The sequence below is a fragment of the Bufo bufo genome, chromosome 8 (genome assembly GCF_905171765.1).
Source record: "Bufo bufo chromosome 8, aBufBuf1.1, whole genome shotgun sequence".
NCBI classification, from domain to species: domain Eukaryota; kingdom Metazoa; phylum Chordata; class Amphibia; order Anura; family Bufonidae; genus Bufo; species Bufo bufo.
In genome coordinates this window covers 128,176,772-128,197,195 of record NC_053396.1, presented here as the reverse complement: position 1 = coordinate 128,197,195, position 20,424 = coordinate 128,176,772, and the positions used below count along the sequence as shown (strand labels likewise).

At 41.8% G+C, this 20,424-nt stretch overlaps 1 protein-coding gene across 2 annotated transcripts in view; it reads left to right on the top strand.

Annotated features, from left to right (window-relative positions):
* The window catches only part of AMMECR1 (AMMECR nuclear protein 1), a 248,496-nt gene extending 228,343 nt beyond the window's left edge, over nt 1–20,153 (top strand). For both annotated transcript variants that reach the window (XM_040442446.1, XM_040442445.1), the window contains exons 6-7: nt 6,813–6,909; nt 14,516–20,153. In XM_040442446.1, the coding sequence (XP_040298380.1) occupies nt 6,813–6,909; nt 14,516–14,630 (212 nt within the window). In that variant the 3' untranslated portion in view covers nt 14,631–20,153. The remainder of the gene's footprint in view (nt 1–6,812; nt 6,910–14,515) is intronic.
* Nucleotides 20,154–20,424: the final 271 nt, after the last annotated feature.

Here is a 20,424-nt window from a genome sequence, read left to right as displayed (position 1 = left end):
CAGGAAAGACCAACTAGAGCAGCTGAACTTTATTTGGGGTTAATCAGAGGCACTTTAAATGATGGCAGGTGTATGCTGACTCCTATTTAACATAATTTTGAATGTGATTGCTTAATTCTGAACACTTCTACATCCCCAGTTATAAGAGGATGTGCACACTTATGCAACCACATTATTTAAGTTTTTTTTTGTTCCCTCCACCTAAAAGATTTCAGTTTGTTTTTCAATTGAGTTGTACAGTTTATAGGTCACATTAAAGGTGGAAAAAGTTCTGAAATGATTTATCTTTGTGGTTTTTTTTGTTGTTGTTTTTTTACAGCACAGAAACCTGACATTTTAACAGGGGTGTGTAGACTTTTTATATCCACTGTAAGCCCCAGAAAGTGACTTCATAGCTGCACTGGTCCTGAAAAAATTGGATTTTGGAAAAGTTCTTTTTACGATTTGAAGATTCTTTTTAAGTTCTTTTTTTAAGATTTGCTTCTAAACTTCTTAGCCTTCTAACGTCCCAAAAAAGGAAAATGTTATTTTTAAAATGATCAAAACATGAAGTAGACATATGGGAAATGTAAAGTAATTACTATATTTGGAGTTACTATCTGTTATAAAAGTTGAGAAATAGAAATGTAGAAATTTGCTAATTTGTCAAAATTTTTGGTAAATTTTCGTATTTTTTTTTAATAAATAAAAATTAAATTTTTTACCTATTTTTATAACTGTCATGAAGTACAATATGTGACGAGAATACAATCCCAGAATGGTCTGTATAAGTAAAAGCGTTTAAAGTTATTACCACATAAAGTGACAAAATATGACTGAAAACCGTTAATAAAGAAACATCTGATTTTAAAAAAAAAAGTGACATTTTTCAGATTTGCAAAATATGGTCTGGGCAGGAAGGTGAAAACTGACCTGGGGTAGAAGAGGTTAAACTACCTGAAGTGTACATTAACATTCCGGAGTCCTGTTATGTATGTACTGTTAGTGTATTATCTGGGAAAAACTCGCCAGTAAAATCCTGCGCCGTCCCGTTTACAGGGCTCCAGATGGTGACCAAAATGGTCGCCAATGCGACGTAGAATTTACAAATGGCGAGAAGATTTTTTAGTGTTGTCGCCATTTGTGACTGGACCCGCCGCCGCAGCTCTGTAGTTGAATACAGCGGCGGGGCACAGGAGATGATAGTTCTCTGCCCCGCCGCTGATGTTTTTCTCCGCAGCGCAGTGGAGAAGTCTCTCCCTCCCCCTGTGCTGCCGCCGCCAATAAGAAGAGATACGGGAGGAGGAGGGTAGGGGCTGTGGCTACTGCGCCACCAATGAAGATAACTGACCTGTTAATACAAATACAGGAGGCGGGTGCCAGAATCAAATAGCCGGCACCCGACCTCTATGACAGGGAGCTGCGATGAGCGGCAGTTAACCCCTCAGGTCAGTTATCTTCATTGGTGGCACGCCCCCCCCCAACACCCCAGTATAATAAACATTGGTGGCGCAGTGCGCCCTTCCCGCCCCCAACACCCCAGTATAATAAATATTGGTAGCGCAGTGCCAATGAGGGTTAAAAAATAAATAAAAAATTAACTCTCCTCCTCCAATTGATCGCGTAGCTGCCGGTCTCCTGTTCTTTCTTCAGGACCTGTCAAAGGACCTGTGGTGACGTCACTAAGCTCATCACATGGTCCATTACCATGTGATGAGCACTGTGGTGACATCACTGTGCTCATCACATGGTAATGGACCATGTGATGAGCTCAGTGACGTCACCACAGGTCCTTTGACCGGTCCTGAAGAAAGAACAGGAGACCGGCAGCTACGCGATCAAGTGGAGGAGGACAGTTAATTTTTTAAATATTTTTTAACCCTCAATTGACATTGTACTAAGCGTTCTGTATTAAAGAATGCTATTATTTTCCCTTATAACCATGTTATAAGGGAAAATAACACCGTGAATAGACTTTCATCCTAGCAACCATGCGTGATAATCGCACCGCATCCGCACTTGCTTGCGGATGCTTGCGATTTTCACGCAGCCCCATTAACTTCTGTGCGGCTTGTGTTGCGTGAAAAACGCACAACATAGAGCATACTGTGATTTTCACGCAACGCACAAGTGATGCGTGAAAATCGCCGCTCATGTACACAGCCCCATAGAAGTGAATGGGTCCGGATTCAGTGCGGGTGCAATGCGTTCACCTCGCGCATTGCACCCGCGCAGAAGTCTCGCCCATGTGAAAGGGGCTTAAGGGTGAATAGGAAAATGGTTTTAGCCCCTAAGGGGGCTAAAAGTAAGTAAAAAAATAAAAAACACTAAGGCTGCGTTCACACGGGCGAGATTTCCGCGCGGGTGCGATGCGGTAGGTGAACGTATTGCACGTACGCACTGAATCTCGACCCATTCATTTCTATGGGGCTGTTCACATGAGCGGTGATTTTCACGCATTACTTATGCGTTGCGTGAAAATCGCAGCATGCTCTATATTCTGCTTTTTTCACGCAACGCAGGCCCCATAGAAGTGAATGGGGTTGTGTGAAAATCGCAAGCATCCGCAAGCAAGTGCGGATGCAGTGCGATTTTCATGCAAGGTTGCTAGGAGACTATCGGGATGGAGACCCAATCATTATTATTTTCCCTTATAACATGGTTATAAGGAAAAATAATAGCATTCTGAATACAGAATGCATAGTAAAATAGCGCTGGAGGGGTTAAAAAAAATAAAATAAAAAATTAACTCACCTTAGTCCACTTGATCGCGATGCCGGCATCTCCTTCTGTCTCCTTTGCGGAACAGGACCTGTGGTGAGCATTCATTACAGGTAAAGGACCTGTGGTGACGTCACTCCGGTCATCACATGATCCATCACACAATCTTTTACCATGGTGATGGATCATGTGATGACGGGAGTGACGTCACCACAGGTCCTGTTCCTGTAATGAATGCTCACCATAGGTCCTGTTCAACAAAGAAGACAGACAAGAAGCCGGACTGCGCGATCAACTGGACTAAGGTAAGTTAAATTATTATTTATTTATTTTTTTAACCCCTCCAGCCCTATTTTACTATGCATTCTGTATTCAGAACGCTATTATTTTCCCTTATAACCATGTTATAAGGGAAAATAATACAATCTACAGAACACCGATCCCATGTTTGGGTACCAAACATGCACGATTTTTCTCACGCGAGTGCAAAACGCATTACAATGTTTTGCACTCGCGCGGAAAAATCGTGGGTGTTCCCGTAACGCACCCGCACATTTTCCCGCAACGCCCGTGTGAACTCAGCCTAAGGCCTCCTGCACACAACCGTTTTTTTTCCCCATTTACTGGCCGTTTTTTGCGTTCCTTATACGGAACCATTCATTTCAATGGTTCCGCAAAAAAAACGGAATGTACTCCGTATGCATTCCGTTTCCGTATTTCCGTTTTTCCGTTCCGTTTAAAGATAGAACATGTCCTATTATTGCCCGCAAATCACGTATGTCCGCTCCATTCAAGTCAATGGGTCCGCAAAAAAATAGAACACATACGGAAATGCATCCGTATGTCTTCCGTTTCCGTTCCGTTTTTTGCGGAACCATCTATTGAAAATGTTATGCCCGGCCCAATTTTATCTATGTAATTACTGCATACTGTATATGCCATACGGAAAAATGGAACGGAAAAACGGAACAACGGATCCGTGAAAAACGGACCGCAAAACACTGAAAAAGCCACACGGTCGTGTGCAGGAGGCCTAAGGCTACTTTAACACTTGCGGCAGTGTGATCCGGCAAGCAGTTCAGTTGTCGGAAATGCCTGCCGTATCCGCCGATCTGGATGTGACTGAAAGCATTTGTGAGACACATCCGGATGCAGATCCATCTCGCAAATGCATTGCAAGAACGAATCTATCTTTCCGCTTGTCATGCGGACAGGCGGATCCGTCTTGTATCTTTTTACACATTTTAACCAGTCTGCGCGGAAGGACGGAACCGGCATTCCGGTATTTTGAATGCCGGATCTGGCACTAATACATTCCTATGGGGAAAAATTCAGGCAAGTCTTCAGTTTTTTTCGCCGTAAGATAAAACCGTAGCATGCTACGGTTTTATCTTTTGCCTGATCAGTCAAAATGACTGGACTGAACTGAAGACATCCTGATGCATCCTGAACGGATTACTCTCCATTCAGAATGCATGGGGATATGCCTGATCAGTTCTTTTCCGGTATAGAGCCCCTGTGACGGAACTCTATGCCGGAAATGAAAAACGCTAGTGTGAAAGTATCCTAAAATATTAAGTTTAAATTCCCCCTTTCACAATTTTACATATAAAATATATAAACAATAAATAAATAAACCTATTACATAGCGCTGCGTCCGAAAAGTCCAAACTATTAAATTATTAAAAAATATCTCCTATGCGGTGAGCGCCGTAACAGAAATAAATAAATAAAAACCATGCGATTCGCCATTTTTTTGTCACCGCAAAAAATAGGATAGGACTGTTCTATTATGGGCCAAACGTTTCATAAAATGCGAAATGCACGCAGCTTTTTTGGGTGTTTTTTTTTTTTTTTTTTTTTTTTTTTTTTTGCATGGTATTCAGTATCACAATACTTTTTTTATGATGACGAAAGCGAATCAAAATTTTGGTATCTAAACAACCCTACGCCGATCTGATCGGCGTAGCGATGTCACGATACCAAAATTTTGATTCGGTTTCGATTTGACGACTAAAAATTCAATTTGGCGACAAAATTTTTCAGTTCAGGAGCCAATGGCTACTAGGTATTTTTTTTTAGTCTGGAGCACTGCTTTAGTGTTCGGCGCAGGCGCAGTGAGGAAGCCGGCAGCAGGCGAGCGTCCTTCACTCACTGCGCCTGCGCCGAACACTAAACGGGACGGCGCGGGATTTTGCTTTCAAAGCGCAGAGCAGAGATGTCCATCAAAGTAAAATGGGCGTGCCAAGCGGTGAGGAGACAGAGCCTCTAGTTGCTGCAGCAACACCCCAATAGCACCTAGAGGCTCATTTGCATATTTGAAAAGTTCGTTTTCTGAGCAAACGGCGGCATGTAGGCAGATAAAAATTACAGTTATGTACTGCAGACATTAGCACATCGCTAATGTCAGCCAGCTACAAAACGAATTTTGTGTTGACAGAAACCCTTTAAGGCCAACATAAAGAAGTAACAGATCCCCCTAACAAAATATTATGTAGCAGGTTATGTAGGGCATAGTGCAGGGATGTAATATCGCTTACTAGTTTGGGTGCCGCTCCGTTTGCCCGTTGCCCCTCCCGATCACTTTTCCCGGCCGGTATGCTAATGGTCGGTACAGGGAGGAGGAGACGGCCCTGTTTCTCAAAGGGCTAATTATTTTGTTTGTTTCATAAATGGGTAAAGAGCCACAAAGACTTTAATTTAGGCAGTTTTCATAAATCTGCCCCGTTGTGGTTACACCTGGTTTTCCCCTATATTTTTCTCTTTTAAACTACATTGTCATTAGGTTTGAAAAACTAAAGAGAGGGAAAATTTTAGTTTGTTACACAATCATATACTGGCACTGGAGATTTGTTATACTGTGCCAGGGCCGACCAGAGCTATAGTGTGCCCTTTCCGCTTTTGATGTTTTATTCTATATAAGCTTTAGGAATATACAATGTAATATTATTCATGGCGACATCTTTAGAAAACAGAATAAAATGGGAAAAATTGTTTTTTTAGAAACCTTTTATGACAGTATAACCTTCTAGTAGCTGTAATATTGATGCATAGCTTCCCATTACAGTTGAATGTGTCTGCATTTGTGAACAAATTGTTCACAATGGGAATTGTGTATAAAATGTGGCTAATTTGTCTCTGCTAAGCAAAAGATGAATGAGAACAAAGTGGTATAAACAATATGTTGCTCATAAGACCAAATAGTGCAGGACAGATAAACGCTGCATGCTATGTTTTTCTGTCCGGCATTATCAATCTGTAGTCATCGGGCCTGTGCACTGAAGTGAATTACACATGTCGGCGGTGTCCCACTCCCAGACGGACACAACGGATATATCTGCACTCAGCCTAAGCTGAACAGAGTGGTAAGTGCACTGGTTGCCTATAGTGAATAACCAGTTCTTGTGTCTATAGCAACTACTCACTCAAGCTTATAACTTCAGTCTGTGTGTCAGCGCAGTTTGAGCTGGTGGCTATAGGCAAAAGGGACAGGCTTCATACAGGCCCAGTGTTTCTCTCTATGTAAAGTTGCTGACAACTGTCCCAGGGCTCATGCACACAAAGATATTTTCATTCCTCTTCCGTTCTGGTTTTTTTGCAGACCGTATGCGGAACCATTCACTTAATACACAAGTTACTCCAGGTGCATTCCGTTTGTCTGCATGGCCGTTCCGCAAAAAAGTAGTGCATGTCCTATTATTGTCCGCAAATCACGGTGGCCCCATTAGTCCGCAAAAAATACGGAACGCACACGGAACACATCCGTATGTCATCTGTATTTTGCAGATCCATACTGTATAAATGCTATGCCCAGCTCATATTGCTCATGTGTTTGGTGATTAATAAGTTACTGTTTCTGTAGACGATCCGCAAAAAACTGATTAAATACGGAAACCATACAGATATATGTTGTGCAATAACGGAACGAAAGAGGACTTAAATCAGAGAGAAAAAACCTCAGATACGAAAAACGGATCAGTGAAAAACAGCCCGCAAAACAACAATGGTCGTGTGCATGAGCCCTTAATAACAGAATACAAGCTATAGAGATGATGAATGCAGGTCATGTTTGATGGCCATGGGTAGCTTGCTAATACTGTTTACTTCTGTAGGTTGGGACCACATACAAACCATTGATTCCTTATTGAGGAAAGGTGGATACAAAGCTGCAATCAGTAATGACTTCAGGAAAACTATTAAACTGACCAGGTATGTCCAGCACTGAGGTGCAGATGAGCATCTAATATGTGACACGCTGACATATTGCAAATGTTCAGAAAGAGATGTGTGCCAACTAGTCATTAAATGAACAAACACTGTATTGAATGACTCAGGACTGACGCAAGGAAGCAATGGCTGAGTGCTGTTGTCTTAAAGGGGTTTTCCCCACTAACAATACTTATTCCCTGTCCACAGAGTAGGTGGTGTGTCTGATCACTGGGGGCCCAACTGCTGGGACCCCCTATGATTGGAAGAATAGAGATCCTGGAGAACCGCATGAGAATGGAATGGTGGTGTGCATGCGTGCCCACCACCCTATTCACTTCTATGGGACTACTGGGGACAGTACTGAGCACTATACTGTGGGGTTTCAGCAGTTGGACCCCAGTGGCCAGGGGAAAACCCCTTTACAGGCATATTACCATTTCTGCAAATATACCTATCCACTGTATAATGAAGTTTTGTCCCTTACAACTTTCAAAATCTCTGCTTGTGGTTATTTAGTAGTAACTTTTATTGATTACTTCCATGCACCTGTGTAATCATCTCAGACCCACTCAAACTGAAAAAAGTCCCTATTAAATGACAGCAAGTTAGGATCTTGGAGAATGTGAATTTATACAGAAAGCGTATTGAAAGTGGGTCAATTTACAGTGAATAAGCTTTATTTGCTGTAACCAAATATACCTTTAAAGCGTATTTGATTTTTCAAAAAAGTTTGCATAATAGCTGTACTACTTTGTCGAATCATACCTGTGAAGTAACTGTTAATGTTTTTTCAGCCACGTTATTCCTTGTTTTAGTTGCACAGCTAGATGCATTTCACTCAGAATCGGGGGACGTATCGCTTCTGTGAAGTCTGCCAGCACTTACTGCTGTGATGTCTTTTTCACTCACTTCCCACTGTTTGTTTTCAGCCCCAGAGTGCACAGCACAGATAAGGAGAGATAAATCACATTTAGGGCTCATGCACATGAGCCTTTGTGCCCGTATTGCGGACTGCAAACAGCGGGTCCGTAATATACAGATACCGGCACTGTAGAACCATTTACTTGAATGGGTCCACAATCCTCAAGATGCGGAGCGGAGGCACGGATTGGAAGCACTACAAAGCTCTTCCATGGGATTTCAGTCTGTGCCTCCGCACAGCAAAAAAAAATAGAACATGTCCTATTTTTTTGCGGTGCAGACTGTCTCTTGACGATCTATGAACCATTTAAGTCAGTGGGTCTACATTTTCAAACAGCATGCAAACGGACGGTGTCTGTGCATTGCTGTCCGCAGCACAGGGCACACACCTTCATGTATGTGAGAGCGCGCACACACACACATACACACTTAGGCCTCTTTCACACGGGCGTTGCGGGAAAATGTGCGGGTGCGTTGCGGGATTTTTCCGCGCGAGTGCAAAACATTGTAATGCGTTTTGCACTCGCGTGAGAAAAATCGCGCGTGTTTGGTACCCAAACCCGAACTTCTTCACAGAAGTTCGGGCTTGGGATCGGTGTTCTGTAAATAGTATTATTTTCCCTTATAACATGGTTATAAGGGAAAATAATAGCATTCTGAATACAGAATGCATAGTAAAACAGCGCTAGAGGGGTTAAAAAAAAATAAAAAATCATTTAACTCACCTTAATCCACTTGCTCGCGTAGCCGGCATCTCCGTCTGTCTCTTTTACTGTATAGGACCTGTGGTGAGCATTAACTATAGTTCAAGGACCTGGGATGACGTCACTCTGGTCATCACATGGTACGTCACATGATCTTTTACCATGATGAATCACCATGGTAAAAGATCATGTGATGACCAGAGTGACGTCATCCCAGGTCCTTGAACTATAGTTAATGCTCACCACAGGTCCTATACAGTAAAAGAGACAGACGGAGATGCCGGCTACGCGAGCAAGTGGATTAAGGGGAGTTAAATGATTTTTTATTTTTCTTTAACCCCTCCAGTGCTATTTTACTTTGCATTCTGTATTCAGAATGCTATTATTTTCCCTTATAACCATGTTATAAGGGAAAATAATAATGATCGGGTCTCCATCCCGATCGTCTCCTAGCAACCGTGCGTGAAAATCGCACCGCATCCGCACTTGCTTGCGGATGCTTGCGATTTTCACGCAACCCCATTCACTTCTATGGGGCCTGCGTTGCGTGAAAAACGCAGAATATAGAGCATGCTGCGATTTTCACGCATTGCATAAGTGATGCGTGAAAATCACCGCTCGTGTGCACAGCCCCATAGAAATGAATGGGTCGGTATTCAGTGCGGGTGCAATGCGTTCACCTCCCGCATCGCATCCGCGCGGAATACTCACTCGTGTGAAAGGGGCCTTACACTTCCTTTCAGCTGTCTTGTGAATCTCTGTTACCAGGGACGGATTTTGCCTGACAACAGGCAGTGGACTGCAAATTAGGTGGAAGTGAGACCCCTAGTGGCCATGACTGTACAGCTTTTTTCAGGTGGATAAAGACATATTGTTTTAAAACAAAGTGATTTAGAAATTCTCTATTAAACAAAATGAACGCTTTAAGGATTCAAAAGAAGCAAGTGACCAACACCATATGAGAATGAAATTGTTAATTTGTGTAGAGTATGGAAAGCTGCCTAGAGGTGTGAATTGTGAACAGTATCTGTGAGTGGTGCAGGCGCTACTGATTTACAGTGGGACAGAGTGCCAGTTAACAGGGTTCACTGGGAATTAGAAAATAAAAATACTTAAATATTACTTTATTATAAATATATTCTCAAATACCTTTCATTATTTATAATGGCTCGTTTGGTCTGGGGAGCAATCATCAGGGGAAACAAAATGGCCGCTGTCCCATTAGTTCACACAAAACCTGTCCTGATCACACATGAGGACAAGGTAAAGAACACTAGGTAAAGAACTGGCTCATTTTCCTCTCTACTTGTCAGGGATTATGATTCGGAATACAGATGGTAAGAACTTTAGCTGAATCTCTGGGGAATTTAGTTCATGAGGTAGAGAGAGGACGGACTGGACAGGCTGTGGTAATGGAGACTGCATACAAGTACTGCTGCTCATTAGCCACCTCTCACCCTCCTCTCATGTCTTCTCCTCATCTCCATTCCCACAGAGATTCACCTGTATTCAGGATCATGATTCCTGACGAGCAGAGAGGAGGATGAGGCAGCACTATGGCTCATTGTGGTGTGATTAGGACAAGTTTTGTGTGTACTAATAGGATGGCGGCCATTTTATTTCTCCTAATGATTGCTCCCTAGACAAAACAAGACATTCTAAGTAATGAAAAGTACTTGTGAATATATTTATTATAAAATAATATTTAAAGGGGTTCTTCAGTTTTTTTAAACTGATGATCTATCCTCTGGATAGATCATCAGCATTTGATCGGCGGGGGTCTCACACCCGGGACTCCTGCCGTTCAGCTGTTTGAGAAGACAGCGGCGCTGGCACTAGTGCTGCGGCCTTCTCGCTGTTTACCGCAGGCCCAGTGACATCACAACTAGTATCAATCGCCTGGGCCGGGCTAAGCTCCATTCAAGTGAACAGTGATTAGCCCTGCCCAGGCCAGTGATACTAGTTATGACGTCACTGGGCTTGCGGTAAACAGCGAGAAGGCCGCGGAACTACTGCCAGCGCCGCTGCCTTCTCAAACAGCTGATCGGCAAAGGTCCCGGGGGTCGGACCCCCGCCGATCAGATGCTGATGATCTATCCAGAGGATAGATCATCAGTTTAAAAAGACTGCATAACCCCTTTTAAGTTTTTTTTTTTTTTCTTTTTCTTTTTTTTTTTATTTATTCCTGGAGAACCCCTTTAAGTGAAAGCAGGCACATTGGGCCTCATTTATCAAACAGTTCTTGTTCTTTCCTGATAATCAGCTCCTGAGGAAGGAACTTTATTAGGAAAGAATGTCCTTCTTTAATTGGTGAGGGTCCAGCATCCAAGACCCTCACTGGTCAGCACAGGGACTGCCGCGCAGCAGCTTGTCCATGTAGGTGGCTGTGCCTGGAGCTGCAGTGATTACATGCCTATGTGCCTACACGCATCCTCTGCTCATTCATCAAGCCTTCCATACTTAGTCAGTATGCAGATCGCCAATAGGCTTATAGAGCATTATTCCATGATGACATTTATCCCACTGAGCTACTCTGTATGACAGCAGTCCCACACCAGATTGTCCATCCACAGTGCTGCCGTACACAGACCAGGGTCTCGGTACAGCATATCGCCCCTACAGTAGTGGCAGTGCACCCATATGTACACCCAGTAGAACTGTGCTCTTACATGACAAATAATTGGCTCTCAGTGAAAGTTAGCCTGGTATGGAGATGAAGCTCAGTTCATGTGGAGGGATTAGCACAGTCAGCTGGGGCCGGTATACTTTTGACACGTACTGTGTAAGCCTGCATCCACCGCTTTCCTTTCACTTGGGCTGCCCTTGTCCTGCCCTGACCTACATTCACAGACTTCATTAGTTGCCAAGCTGTTGGTTAAGTTTCGTTGCACCGTGGGATTTTGCTGGTAGATCTGCTTACGATGTGCATTGGGTTTTCTTTACGTTCCATTTACCGTCTCCTCTCTTGTATACACTCTCTGGAAAGTGATCTTTGTATTCATATGGAGGCCACATTTCTGTCCCTTATTATGCTGAAAACTAGGATTGTCCATGAAACATTAAATGGTATCTGTCAGCAGATTTGTACCTATGAAACTGGCTGACTTGTTACATGTGCGCTTGGCAGCTGAAGACATCTGTGTTGGTCCCATGTTTGTATGTGCCCGCATTGCTCAGAAAAATGTTTGCATATATGTAAATGAGCCTCTAGGAGCAATGGGGATTTTGCTGTTACACCTAGAGGTTCTGCTGTCTCTGTAACTGCCCTGTCCTCTGCACTTTGACAGGGCCAGGCAGTGTAAACGTGATTCCGCCTGCCTCTAACTTCTAAAATCTCATGCTGCGTAGTACAGGAAAGAGCCTCTTTCCTGTACTGTGTCTGCGCCGGATACTGAAGTGCACAACGTGAAACTTTAGCAGAGATCAGGGCCAGTTGTTATGACGTTTACACTGCCTCGCCCTGTCAAAGTGCAGAGAACACGGCAGTTGCAGAGCCTGTAATGGGGACGCCCCGTTGCTCCTAGAGGCTCATTTGCGTATATTAAAGCATCATTTTTCTTAGCAATGCGGGCACATATGAACATGGGACCAACACAGATGTCTTCAGCTGCCAGGAGCACATGTAACAGGTCAGACCGTTTCATAGGTACAAATCTGCTGACAGCTGCCCTTTAAATATCATTGCAAGATTCAAAAGCCAAAGGCTTTCAATACCTGTTTTTGGCCATTGCTAAAACGTAACTTTTATTCTTTATTATTAAATATAGACAATGATTAAAAGAATGATACGGGCTCTAAGCTTGTGCAGAGTAATACTGAATATCTTTCATTACATAGTAACATAGTACATAAGGCCGAAAAAAGACATTTGTCCATCCAGTTCGGCCTGTCATCCTGCAAGTTGATCCAGAGGAAGGCAAAACGCTGTGAGGTAGAAGCCAATTTTCCTCACTTTAGGTGAATAAAAAATTCCTTCCCGACTCCAATCAGGCAATCAGAATAACTCCCTGGATCAACGACCCCTCTCTAGTAGCTATAGCCTGTAATATTATTACACTCCAGAAATACATCCAGGCCCCTCTTGAATTCCTTTATTGTACTCACCATCACCACCTCCTCAGGCAGAGAGTTCCATAGTCTCACTGCTCTTACCGTAAAGAATCCTTTTCTATGTCTGTGTACAAACCTTCTTTCCTCCAAACGCAGAGGATGTCCCCTCATCACAGTCACAGTCCTGGGGATAAATAGATGATGGGAGAGATCTCTGTACTGACCCCTGATATATTTATACATAGTAATTAGATCTCCTCTCAGTCGTCTTTTTTCTAACGTGAATAACCCTAATTTTGATGATCTTTCAGGGTACTGTAGTTGCCCCATTCCAGTTATTACTTTAGTTGCCCTCCTCTGGACCCTCTCCAGCTCTGCTATGTCTGTCTTGTTCACTGGAGCCCAGAACTGTACACAGTACTCCATGTGTGGTCTGACTAGTGATTTGTAAAGTGGTAGGACTATGTTCTCATCATGGGCATCTATGCCCCTTTTGATGCAACCCATTATCTTATTGGCCTTGGCAGCAGCTGCCTGACACTGGTTTTTGCAGCTTAGTTTGCTGTTTATTAAAATTCCTAGATCCTTTTCCATGTCAGTGTTACCAAGTGTTTTACCATTTAGTATGTACGGGTGACTTGCATTATTCCTTCCCATGTGCATAACTTTACATTTGTCAGTGTTAAACCTCATCTGCCACTTATCTGCCCAAGCCTCCAATCTATCCAGATCGCTCTGTAGTAGTATACTGTCCTCTTCAGTGTTAATTACTTTACACAGTTTAGGGTCATCTGCGAAGATTTATATTTTACTATGCAAGCCTTCTATTAATATATAACCATAAGGCTCCATTCAGACGTCCGTAGTGCATTGCGGATCCGCAATACACCCGGCCGGCACCCCCATAGAAATGCCTATTCTTGTCCGCAATTGCAGACAAGAATAGGACATGCTCTATTTTCTTGCGGACCTGTGGACCGGAAGATCGGGGCCGCGATCCGGAAATGCGGATGCGCAGAGCACATAGTGTGCTCTCCGCATCTCTTCCGGCCCCATAGAGAATGGGTCCGCACCCGTTCCAGATAATTGCGGAACAGATGCTGACCCATTATACGGACGTCTGAATAGAGCCTAAGGTTCGCTTATTATCACTCATGAAGCTCAGGGAAATATAACTGGGATATTATATTCATATCCCTAGTATTCTCCTATACTGTGACAGTGTCAGTAATTTATTGTATTAACTTTACCGACACTCAAGCAACAAATATAGTAACTGTTCTGTATCTGATATGCCACATTATATTAAGGGAGTATATACGGATAGTGATTGGTTTTGGCCCTTAGAAGTATATATATCTTTATTTCTACTGCTATTATATAGTGTGCCTCGTGTCTGTTCCCAATCGCTAACTGTCCCTGGCTATGGTGACTCTGTCACAAACACATGGATTACGGTGCCTGCAGCGCACCCTATCACAGTGCTATTTTAACAAAGGGCCAAGCATTAAACACATCGCTCCCCCAACATGTTTCACCACTGAACGTGGCGTCCTCAGGGGTAATGAAGCAATTGCAAACCAACGTTGAATCTCGCACTGTTATATAAATCTGGGTCTATTAAGGTCTCCTTGGCAATGTTCTTTAAATATCATACAACTCCCCTACAACCGGGGATATCCTAATAAATGTAGACTGCTTGCACATCACACCTATGTCCACGGTTCTGTTAGTGTGTAATGGACATAACCTAGGTTTTCATAGCCGTATAAGGATCAGTAAGACCCTAGAGATTTGCTTCCATATCAGAGTGTGTAACGTCGTATTTTATATGTGGTGTATAAAATATTTAGTTCCATGTTGCATCATTGCAATTACATTGTGCCACTTCGTACACGCCTAACCTGTTCATTTTTGTCTCTCCTGTGCAGATACCGTAGCGAGAAGATGACAATGAGCTATGCCGAGTACCTTTCCCACCGTCAGCACCACCACTTTCAAAATGGCATCGGGCACCCGCTCCCACCATACAACCATTATTCCTGACACTGAGCCGCATGACCAGTCACTAGACCTCTCAGCAGAACTCTTCCCAGGGGACCTGGCTCCCTCTTGGTCTAGCTATCTCTATTACTGTACCATTTTATGATGATTGTTTCCGTTGTCCTGTTTAGACTTTGCTTTTTATGGCAAAGCTAACCAGGGCAACGGGTGGGAAGACATATTAAGTACCCACAATGTTTTTTTCCCTATTTTTTATTAGAATTGTTTTGAGCTACTGAGTTTTTTTGCAGCATATACATATTTTTTTTCTTTTACATTTACTTCTTACCTTATTTTACAGTTTGTGTTTGCTAACCTATATCCCTACTGATCAGGGTTTCTCAATGAATGTGGATGGAAGGACGTGTTAAGTAATGAAGGGTCTGTGATTGGCATAAGGATAGGAGTTCTATGTGCGTGCTTAGCTAGTTAGTGTCTGGTAAATATCATTAGATCCTTGTATTTTTCTTTTTATCAGTTTAAACTCGTGCACACGACCATGTCTGCAAACCACGGACCCACAAAATCCGGATCACTTCCATGTGCACTTTGCATTTTTCTGGCTAATCTAATCTGCCATGCGGACCAGATTAGGACAAGTTCTATAATTTGTGGAGCGGCCATGCGGATCCGCAAAAGATACGGATATGAGCACGAACCCATAGAAATGAATAGGTCTGTCTTCTATCCACAAAAAAATGCAGATGGGACACGAATGAAAAATATGGTCGTGTGCATGAGGCCTTACCCTTTTCCGAGTCTGCTTTTGTTGCTTCACATGTCTTGGCGTTCCTATAATAGGATGTTTTCTTGGCATTTCCATTGATTTTCAAAATCAGATTTCTACTGTTCAGAATTTCAGGTCATAGATTCACTCGCACATCAGTTGCTTATTAAGTTAATGTTGAATGTTTCCATTTTTGTGTTTGGCTGTAACCTAGAACTATAATGGCAGCACAAGATATAGAAGCATATGATGGAACGCTGTATTTGTATCGGTCAGATGTTTTCAACCCTACCTCAGAATTGCCTTGCAGTGTTAGATAACATACATTTACATGATTGATGTGTTTTGCTCTTGCTTTAATGCACAGTGTTCTACCTATCTGGTGTAAGAGTTCCATCATCTATCACATCCAAAATATGCATCTCTACCTTACAATCTTTGTGAATGCCAAGGGGGCTCCATGCTACTGAATGCTTCTGTCACTGCTAAGTTGTATCGATGGCTACTTTTAAGAATGGCAACCTGGGTTCAGACTGGCCCAACTATGGTAGCAGCGGGCTGTGTCTAGATAAAAAGGCTACATGTTTGGTATCCAAGTTGTAATATGACTACCATTGAGCTGGAGCCAGACTTCCTGCTTAAGGAAATTACTGGGAGCTTTAAATTTGGAAGGACTGTGAGCAGGGTGTCTACTCATTGGCATGGAATGTGCTTTTTATAGAAATCTAACTTTACTTTTCTCCTGCTCAAGTGCCATTAGCCTTATCATAGCTTTACAGATCTCTCAAGCACAGAGTTGCTAGACATTGTCATCGCAGTGAGCACGGTTGCTGGTGACGCCTAATGTTGGAACAGTGGACATAAGCTCAGCTGGCTGCTTTTGAATGCAGAATTTGCATGCTGGAACCATTAACTTGTATAAAGAACATTGTAGTGGAGTTGATACTCACAGAGACGTCTAGATTAGCTTGTGAGATATAGTAGCCAGGGTTTTAACCTCATTGTCGTCAGAGAGGCTTATACTGAGACAGCACCATAAGCCACTCTTGCGGCACTGGTGGTTGACTCTTCAGCGGTTCCTTCATCCACATCATTTGCTTGAAAATTGGCAATCCTCACTGCTGCTGACAAGAGTTAGCATGTATCCTTTCCCCTTTTGGATGCCTTAAATAATTCATATGCTGCCAGCACATACTGCAGAGTAGATTTTGGTGTCTGAGCAGCTTCCAAAGTTTGTCAGACCATTACATTGTAGGTTCTCTTGGCAACAGGAGAAACCAGGATTTTTTTTTTGTTTTGTTTTTTCCATCCCTCCGTAACCTCCCCCCATACTCAGGTGTACACAGTAAAAAATCTTTTTATTTTTATATAATTTTTTTTACCCTTTGTATGATGCAACATTGAGGGGGAGTCACAAAGTAGTGTCTCCTACAGAGAGGTTTCTGCTGACATCCCCTCACCTTAGATCTTTGTTTTATACCCATTAAACAAAGTGAGCACAAGTGAAATCATGGTTTTTGCTGCAAAAAATCTGTTCTTTTACCAATACTGGCACAGCAAAACTTTTTGATTTTTGTTGGCGCAGGTTGCAATTTTTTTTTTTTTTTTCATGAATGAGCTTTAGAATTTACTTTCTATTTTTAAACTCTATGTATTTAAAGGTGCTAATCATCCTTGCACAAGGTCCCGTGACTGGTCATGCCAACTCCAAGATCATATCAGATTTTTTACTAATACTCGATATATGCAGATGTTCTACAGATGTTTCTTACTTGTGTAATAATGAGATATTGATGAAATGCTAATCCTGCAGGTTTTGATAGTACAAGGTCAGCAATACTTCCCAGCATGGCTTAGGGGAGATTGAAAAACCACAAAAAAAGGATTGTTTGTGTGTCCTTTTGTATACAGCTTAATGCAAAAATGCATCTGTCTCTTAGTAGCTGTTAATTATCTTAAAAAAAATGTCTAAAGATTGTTATGCAACTGGGATGGTGTAATCTGCATCAAGAAATTGATACTTGAAGCCCAGGTCTACCTAGACTCAAAGTTCAGTTCTAATGCTGTTAGTCCGATATTTCACATCCCATACTTCACATTGCACAAGCAGGGTGAGATCTTTTTTGCAGTTTGCCAAAATCCTCACTAGTTGTTGGTAGTCACCTGAGATTTATCCCTGTCTAAAGTTGGCCATACACCTTAAATAAAGGATGGTTGAACAGTCAGATGGTCAACAATCTGTTCACAGACATGGTCATACACATTTTGGATCTTATTGGCCGGTACAGTTGATCATACATGTTCAATGAAGTCAGGCGATGGACGAAAGATCTTTCTGGGAACATTATTTCAAAGAAAGATCTTCCATCCGACTATCGTATGAAAATATTTTACACAAAAATGGTCTGCCATCACTTTTTTTTTGTTCAATTTCACCTGACAAACATTTATTTTGGTTGAAATCGTCCGTTTTGATCAACTTTAGACTAATATGTACTGGTTACTGTAAAGGGATTCTGTTGCCAGCGACCTCCCTATCAAACTGTTTGCATAGACACATAGCTGTGGTTCACCTCATTTAAAACAGTTTTCTTTTGTTGATGCGAGCCTCCATTCCCGAGTTATGATACTTTTTAATATGCCAATTAGGTCTTTGGTGCGATGAGGCCGTCACATTTGCTCTTGTTGCACCCAAGCGCCACCCATTTCTGTGACCAGCACCTCCATTGCTGCTTTGCCACTGTCTGGCCCTGTCAATCAAAGCAGTGAGGATATGAAAAAAAAAAAAAGTATCACAACTTGGGAACGGAGCCTCAGATCCACAAAAGTAAAACAGCTTTTTATTCAGGTGAAACACAGCTATGCGTCTATGCAGACAATTTGATATTGAGGTCGCTGGTGACAGACTCCCTTTAACATATTCACTGCAATATGACTTGAAGGAAGAATACATTTGGGTTATCTACAGTCACATCTGATCCTCTTCTAATGTATTTCATGCCAGTGAATCCAGCTATGCAATTACATTCACCACTAAACCTTTCTTTTAATTTTGATTTTATGTACGTTGCTTCGTTATTTCACTATATTTTAGTTTACTTTTTATTTAAATCAAAAAGACTCCACAACCATTAGATATTTTAGAAGCACATTGAACCATGTAGCTGGAATAATATAGTTTTCATGTTTTAATCTAATCTTGCAGAGAATGTATGCATTTTAATCCCTGTTCTTGTCATACATATGGAAAACCACATGTCTACTGTGACAAATATGTTCTCAAACTCATCTGTCATGTTTTGTCACCTTTTTAGTTTTTGGCTGGTCCTGCGGCTGCCATCTTCACAGTTATAACTTGTGCTGCTTGCCTATGAGATTTAAATATGTTTGATTGCAGAAGACTTCATACCGATTTTGCACCATCTTGAGTTGGTTATTAATTGTCCTTCAGTACAAAACCAAGCTGCTAAAGAAAGGCTGCTGTGTTATGCCATGATAATAGTCCTCCGCTTTATACAGTGCATACATGAAAAGCACAGACAAATGCCAGTGTCTGCAACTCCTCCGTAGTTATTAGGAAGAATCTGACCCTGAGCAGCACGACTACATAGACAGATGCACCTCTCACTTGTATAACACTCTACTTAGTGCTCGTCTTCAATTGTGCAGGTTTCTTAAAAAATTAACAAATAGTAAATCTGTCTGAGATAGATTTCATCTCTTGTATGTTAGACCAAACCAAAGAAACCTCTGGCCATACTTTAAATGCTGCTCCTTAAAGCCTTTTCGTTCTATCAAACAATCCTGCAGGATTATAATGTGTTTGGTTTTTTTTTTTGTACAGTTTCTAACAGATTTTTTTTTCTAGTGATGTTTAAGTGAATCAAGTTTATTTGAGGAGACTGGAAAAATGCATTCTCTGTATAAATAAACTGATAACTTTTTTTTTTTTCCCTGTTCATTCTTTTGTCTAAGGAGCCCTTCATGTGTGCCTCTGAGAATTAAAGGGTTCCATGTTACATTCATTCTTAAGACCAGCAAAGATTCTTTCTATAAGAAGATTCTTTTTTTTTTTTTTCCTTTTTATATTACTGTTCCGGGGGAAAAAAAAAAAAAAAGATAAAAAAATTATATATATATAAATATAAACACTTTGCGCTGGACCCAGTAACTAAGCTGGTTGAAAAACGCACTGAGAAAATGAACTTATGTTTGAAACTTTTGTATAAAACATACAATGACTGTTTTTGTATATCAAAGTTGATTCTTTTTTCAGAAATTTTTTGGGATCTAGTTTCTAAGTTTAGTGTTTTTATATGTTACAGAAGAAATTGCTTTGACTACATCACCAGCTTGATGTCAATGCATTGGTGATCACCTTCACAGCTCAAGATCCTCGGAATGCATTGTAGAGCAATGTCTTGTGGGCTTCTTCAGCTACGAAGGACCTATATAAAATGGGCCACGTGGCTGCCTGGCGTAGCTGCGCCCCAGTAATTTCTCTACTTATTAACTTGATTACAAATTACAATAATGACAGAGTACATGCCCCTCTCCTTTCCATTATACTAGATCCTTCCCTCCACATATAGTTGCTATTAGTGTGAAACTGTTATAATGGGCATTTTATTACAATAGGTAAGGTTAAAAAAAAGGTTAAAATGGAGAAAAAGGCAAAAAAAAAATCTATATATAGAAGGTTATTTGTGGGTCTGTGAGCTATGGCTGTGGAAAGATATTGTAGTAGTTTTAACACTATTGTTACCTTTTAAATTACCCAAATAAAATATGGAAAAAGACTGTCAGCTGCTGTTCTTGACTTTCATTTTGTGACTTTCAGTTGAGTTTGTGAATTCTTACACTTAGAGGGGTTTTCCAGGAGTTTAATGTTGATGGGCTATCCTCAGGATAGGTCATTAATATATGATCGGTGGGGGTGTGACTACTAGCACTCCTGACAATCCGCTGTTTGAAGAGGCTGTGGCTGTCCTGTGAGCGCTGCGGACCTTTCCTAGGCCAGGCATGCTCAACCTGCGGCCCTCCAGCTGTTGTAAAACTACAACTCCCACA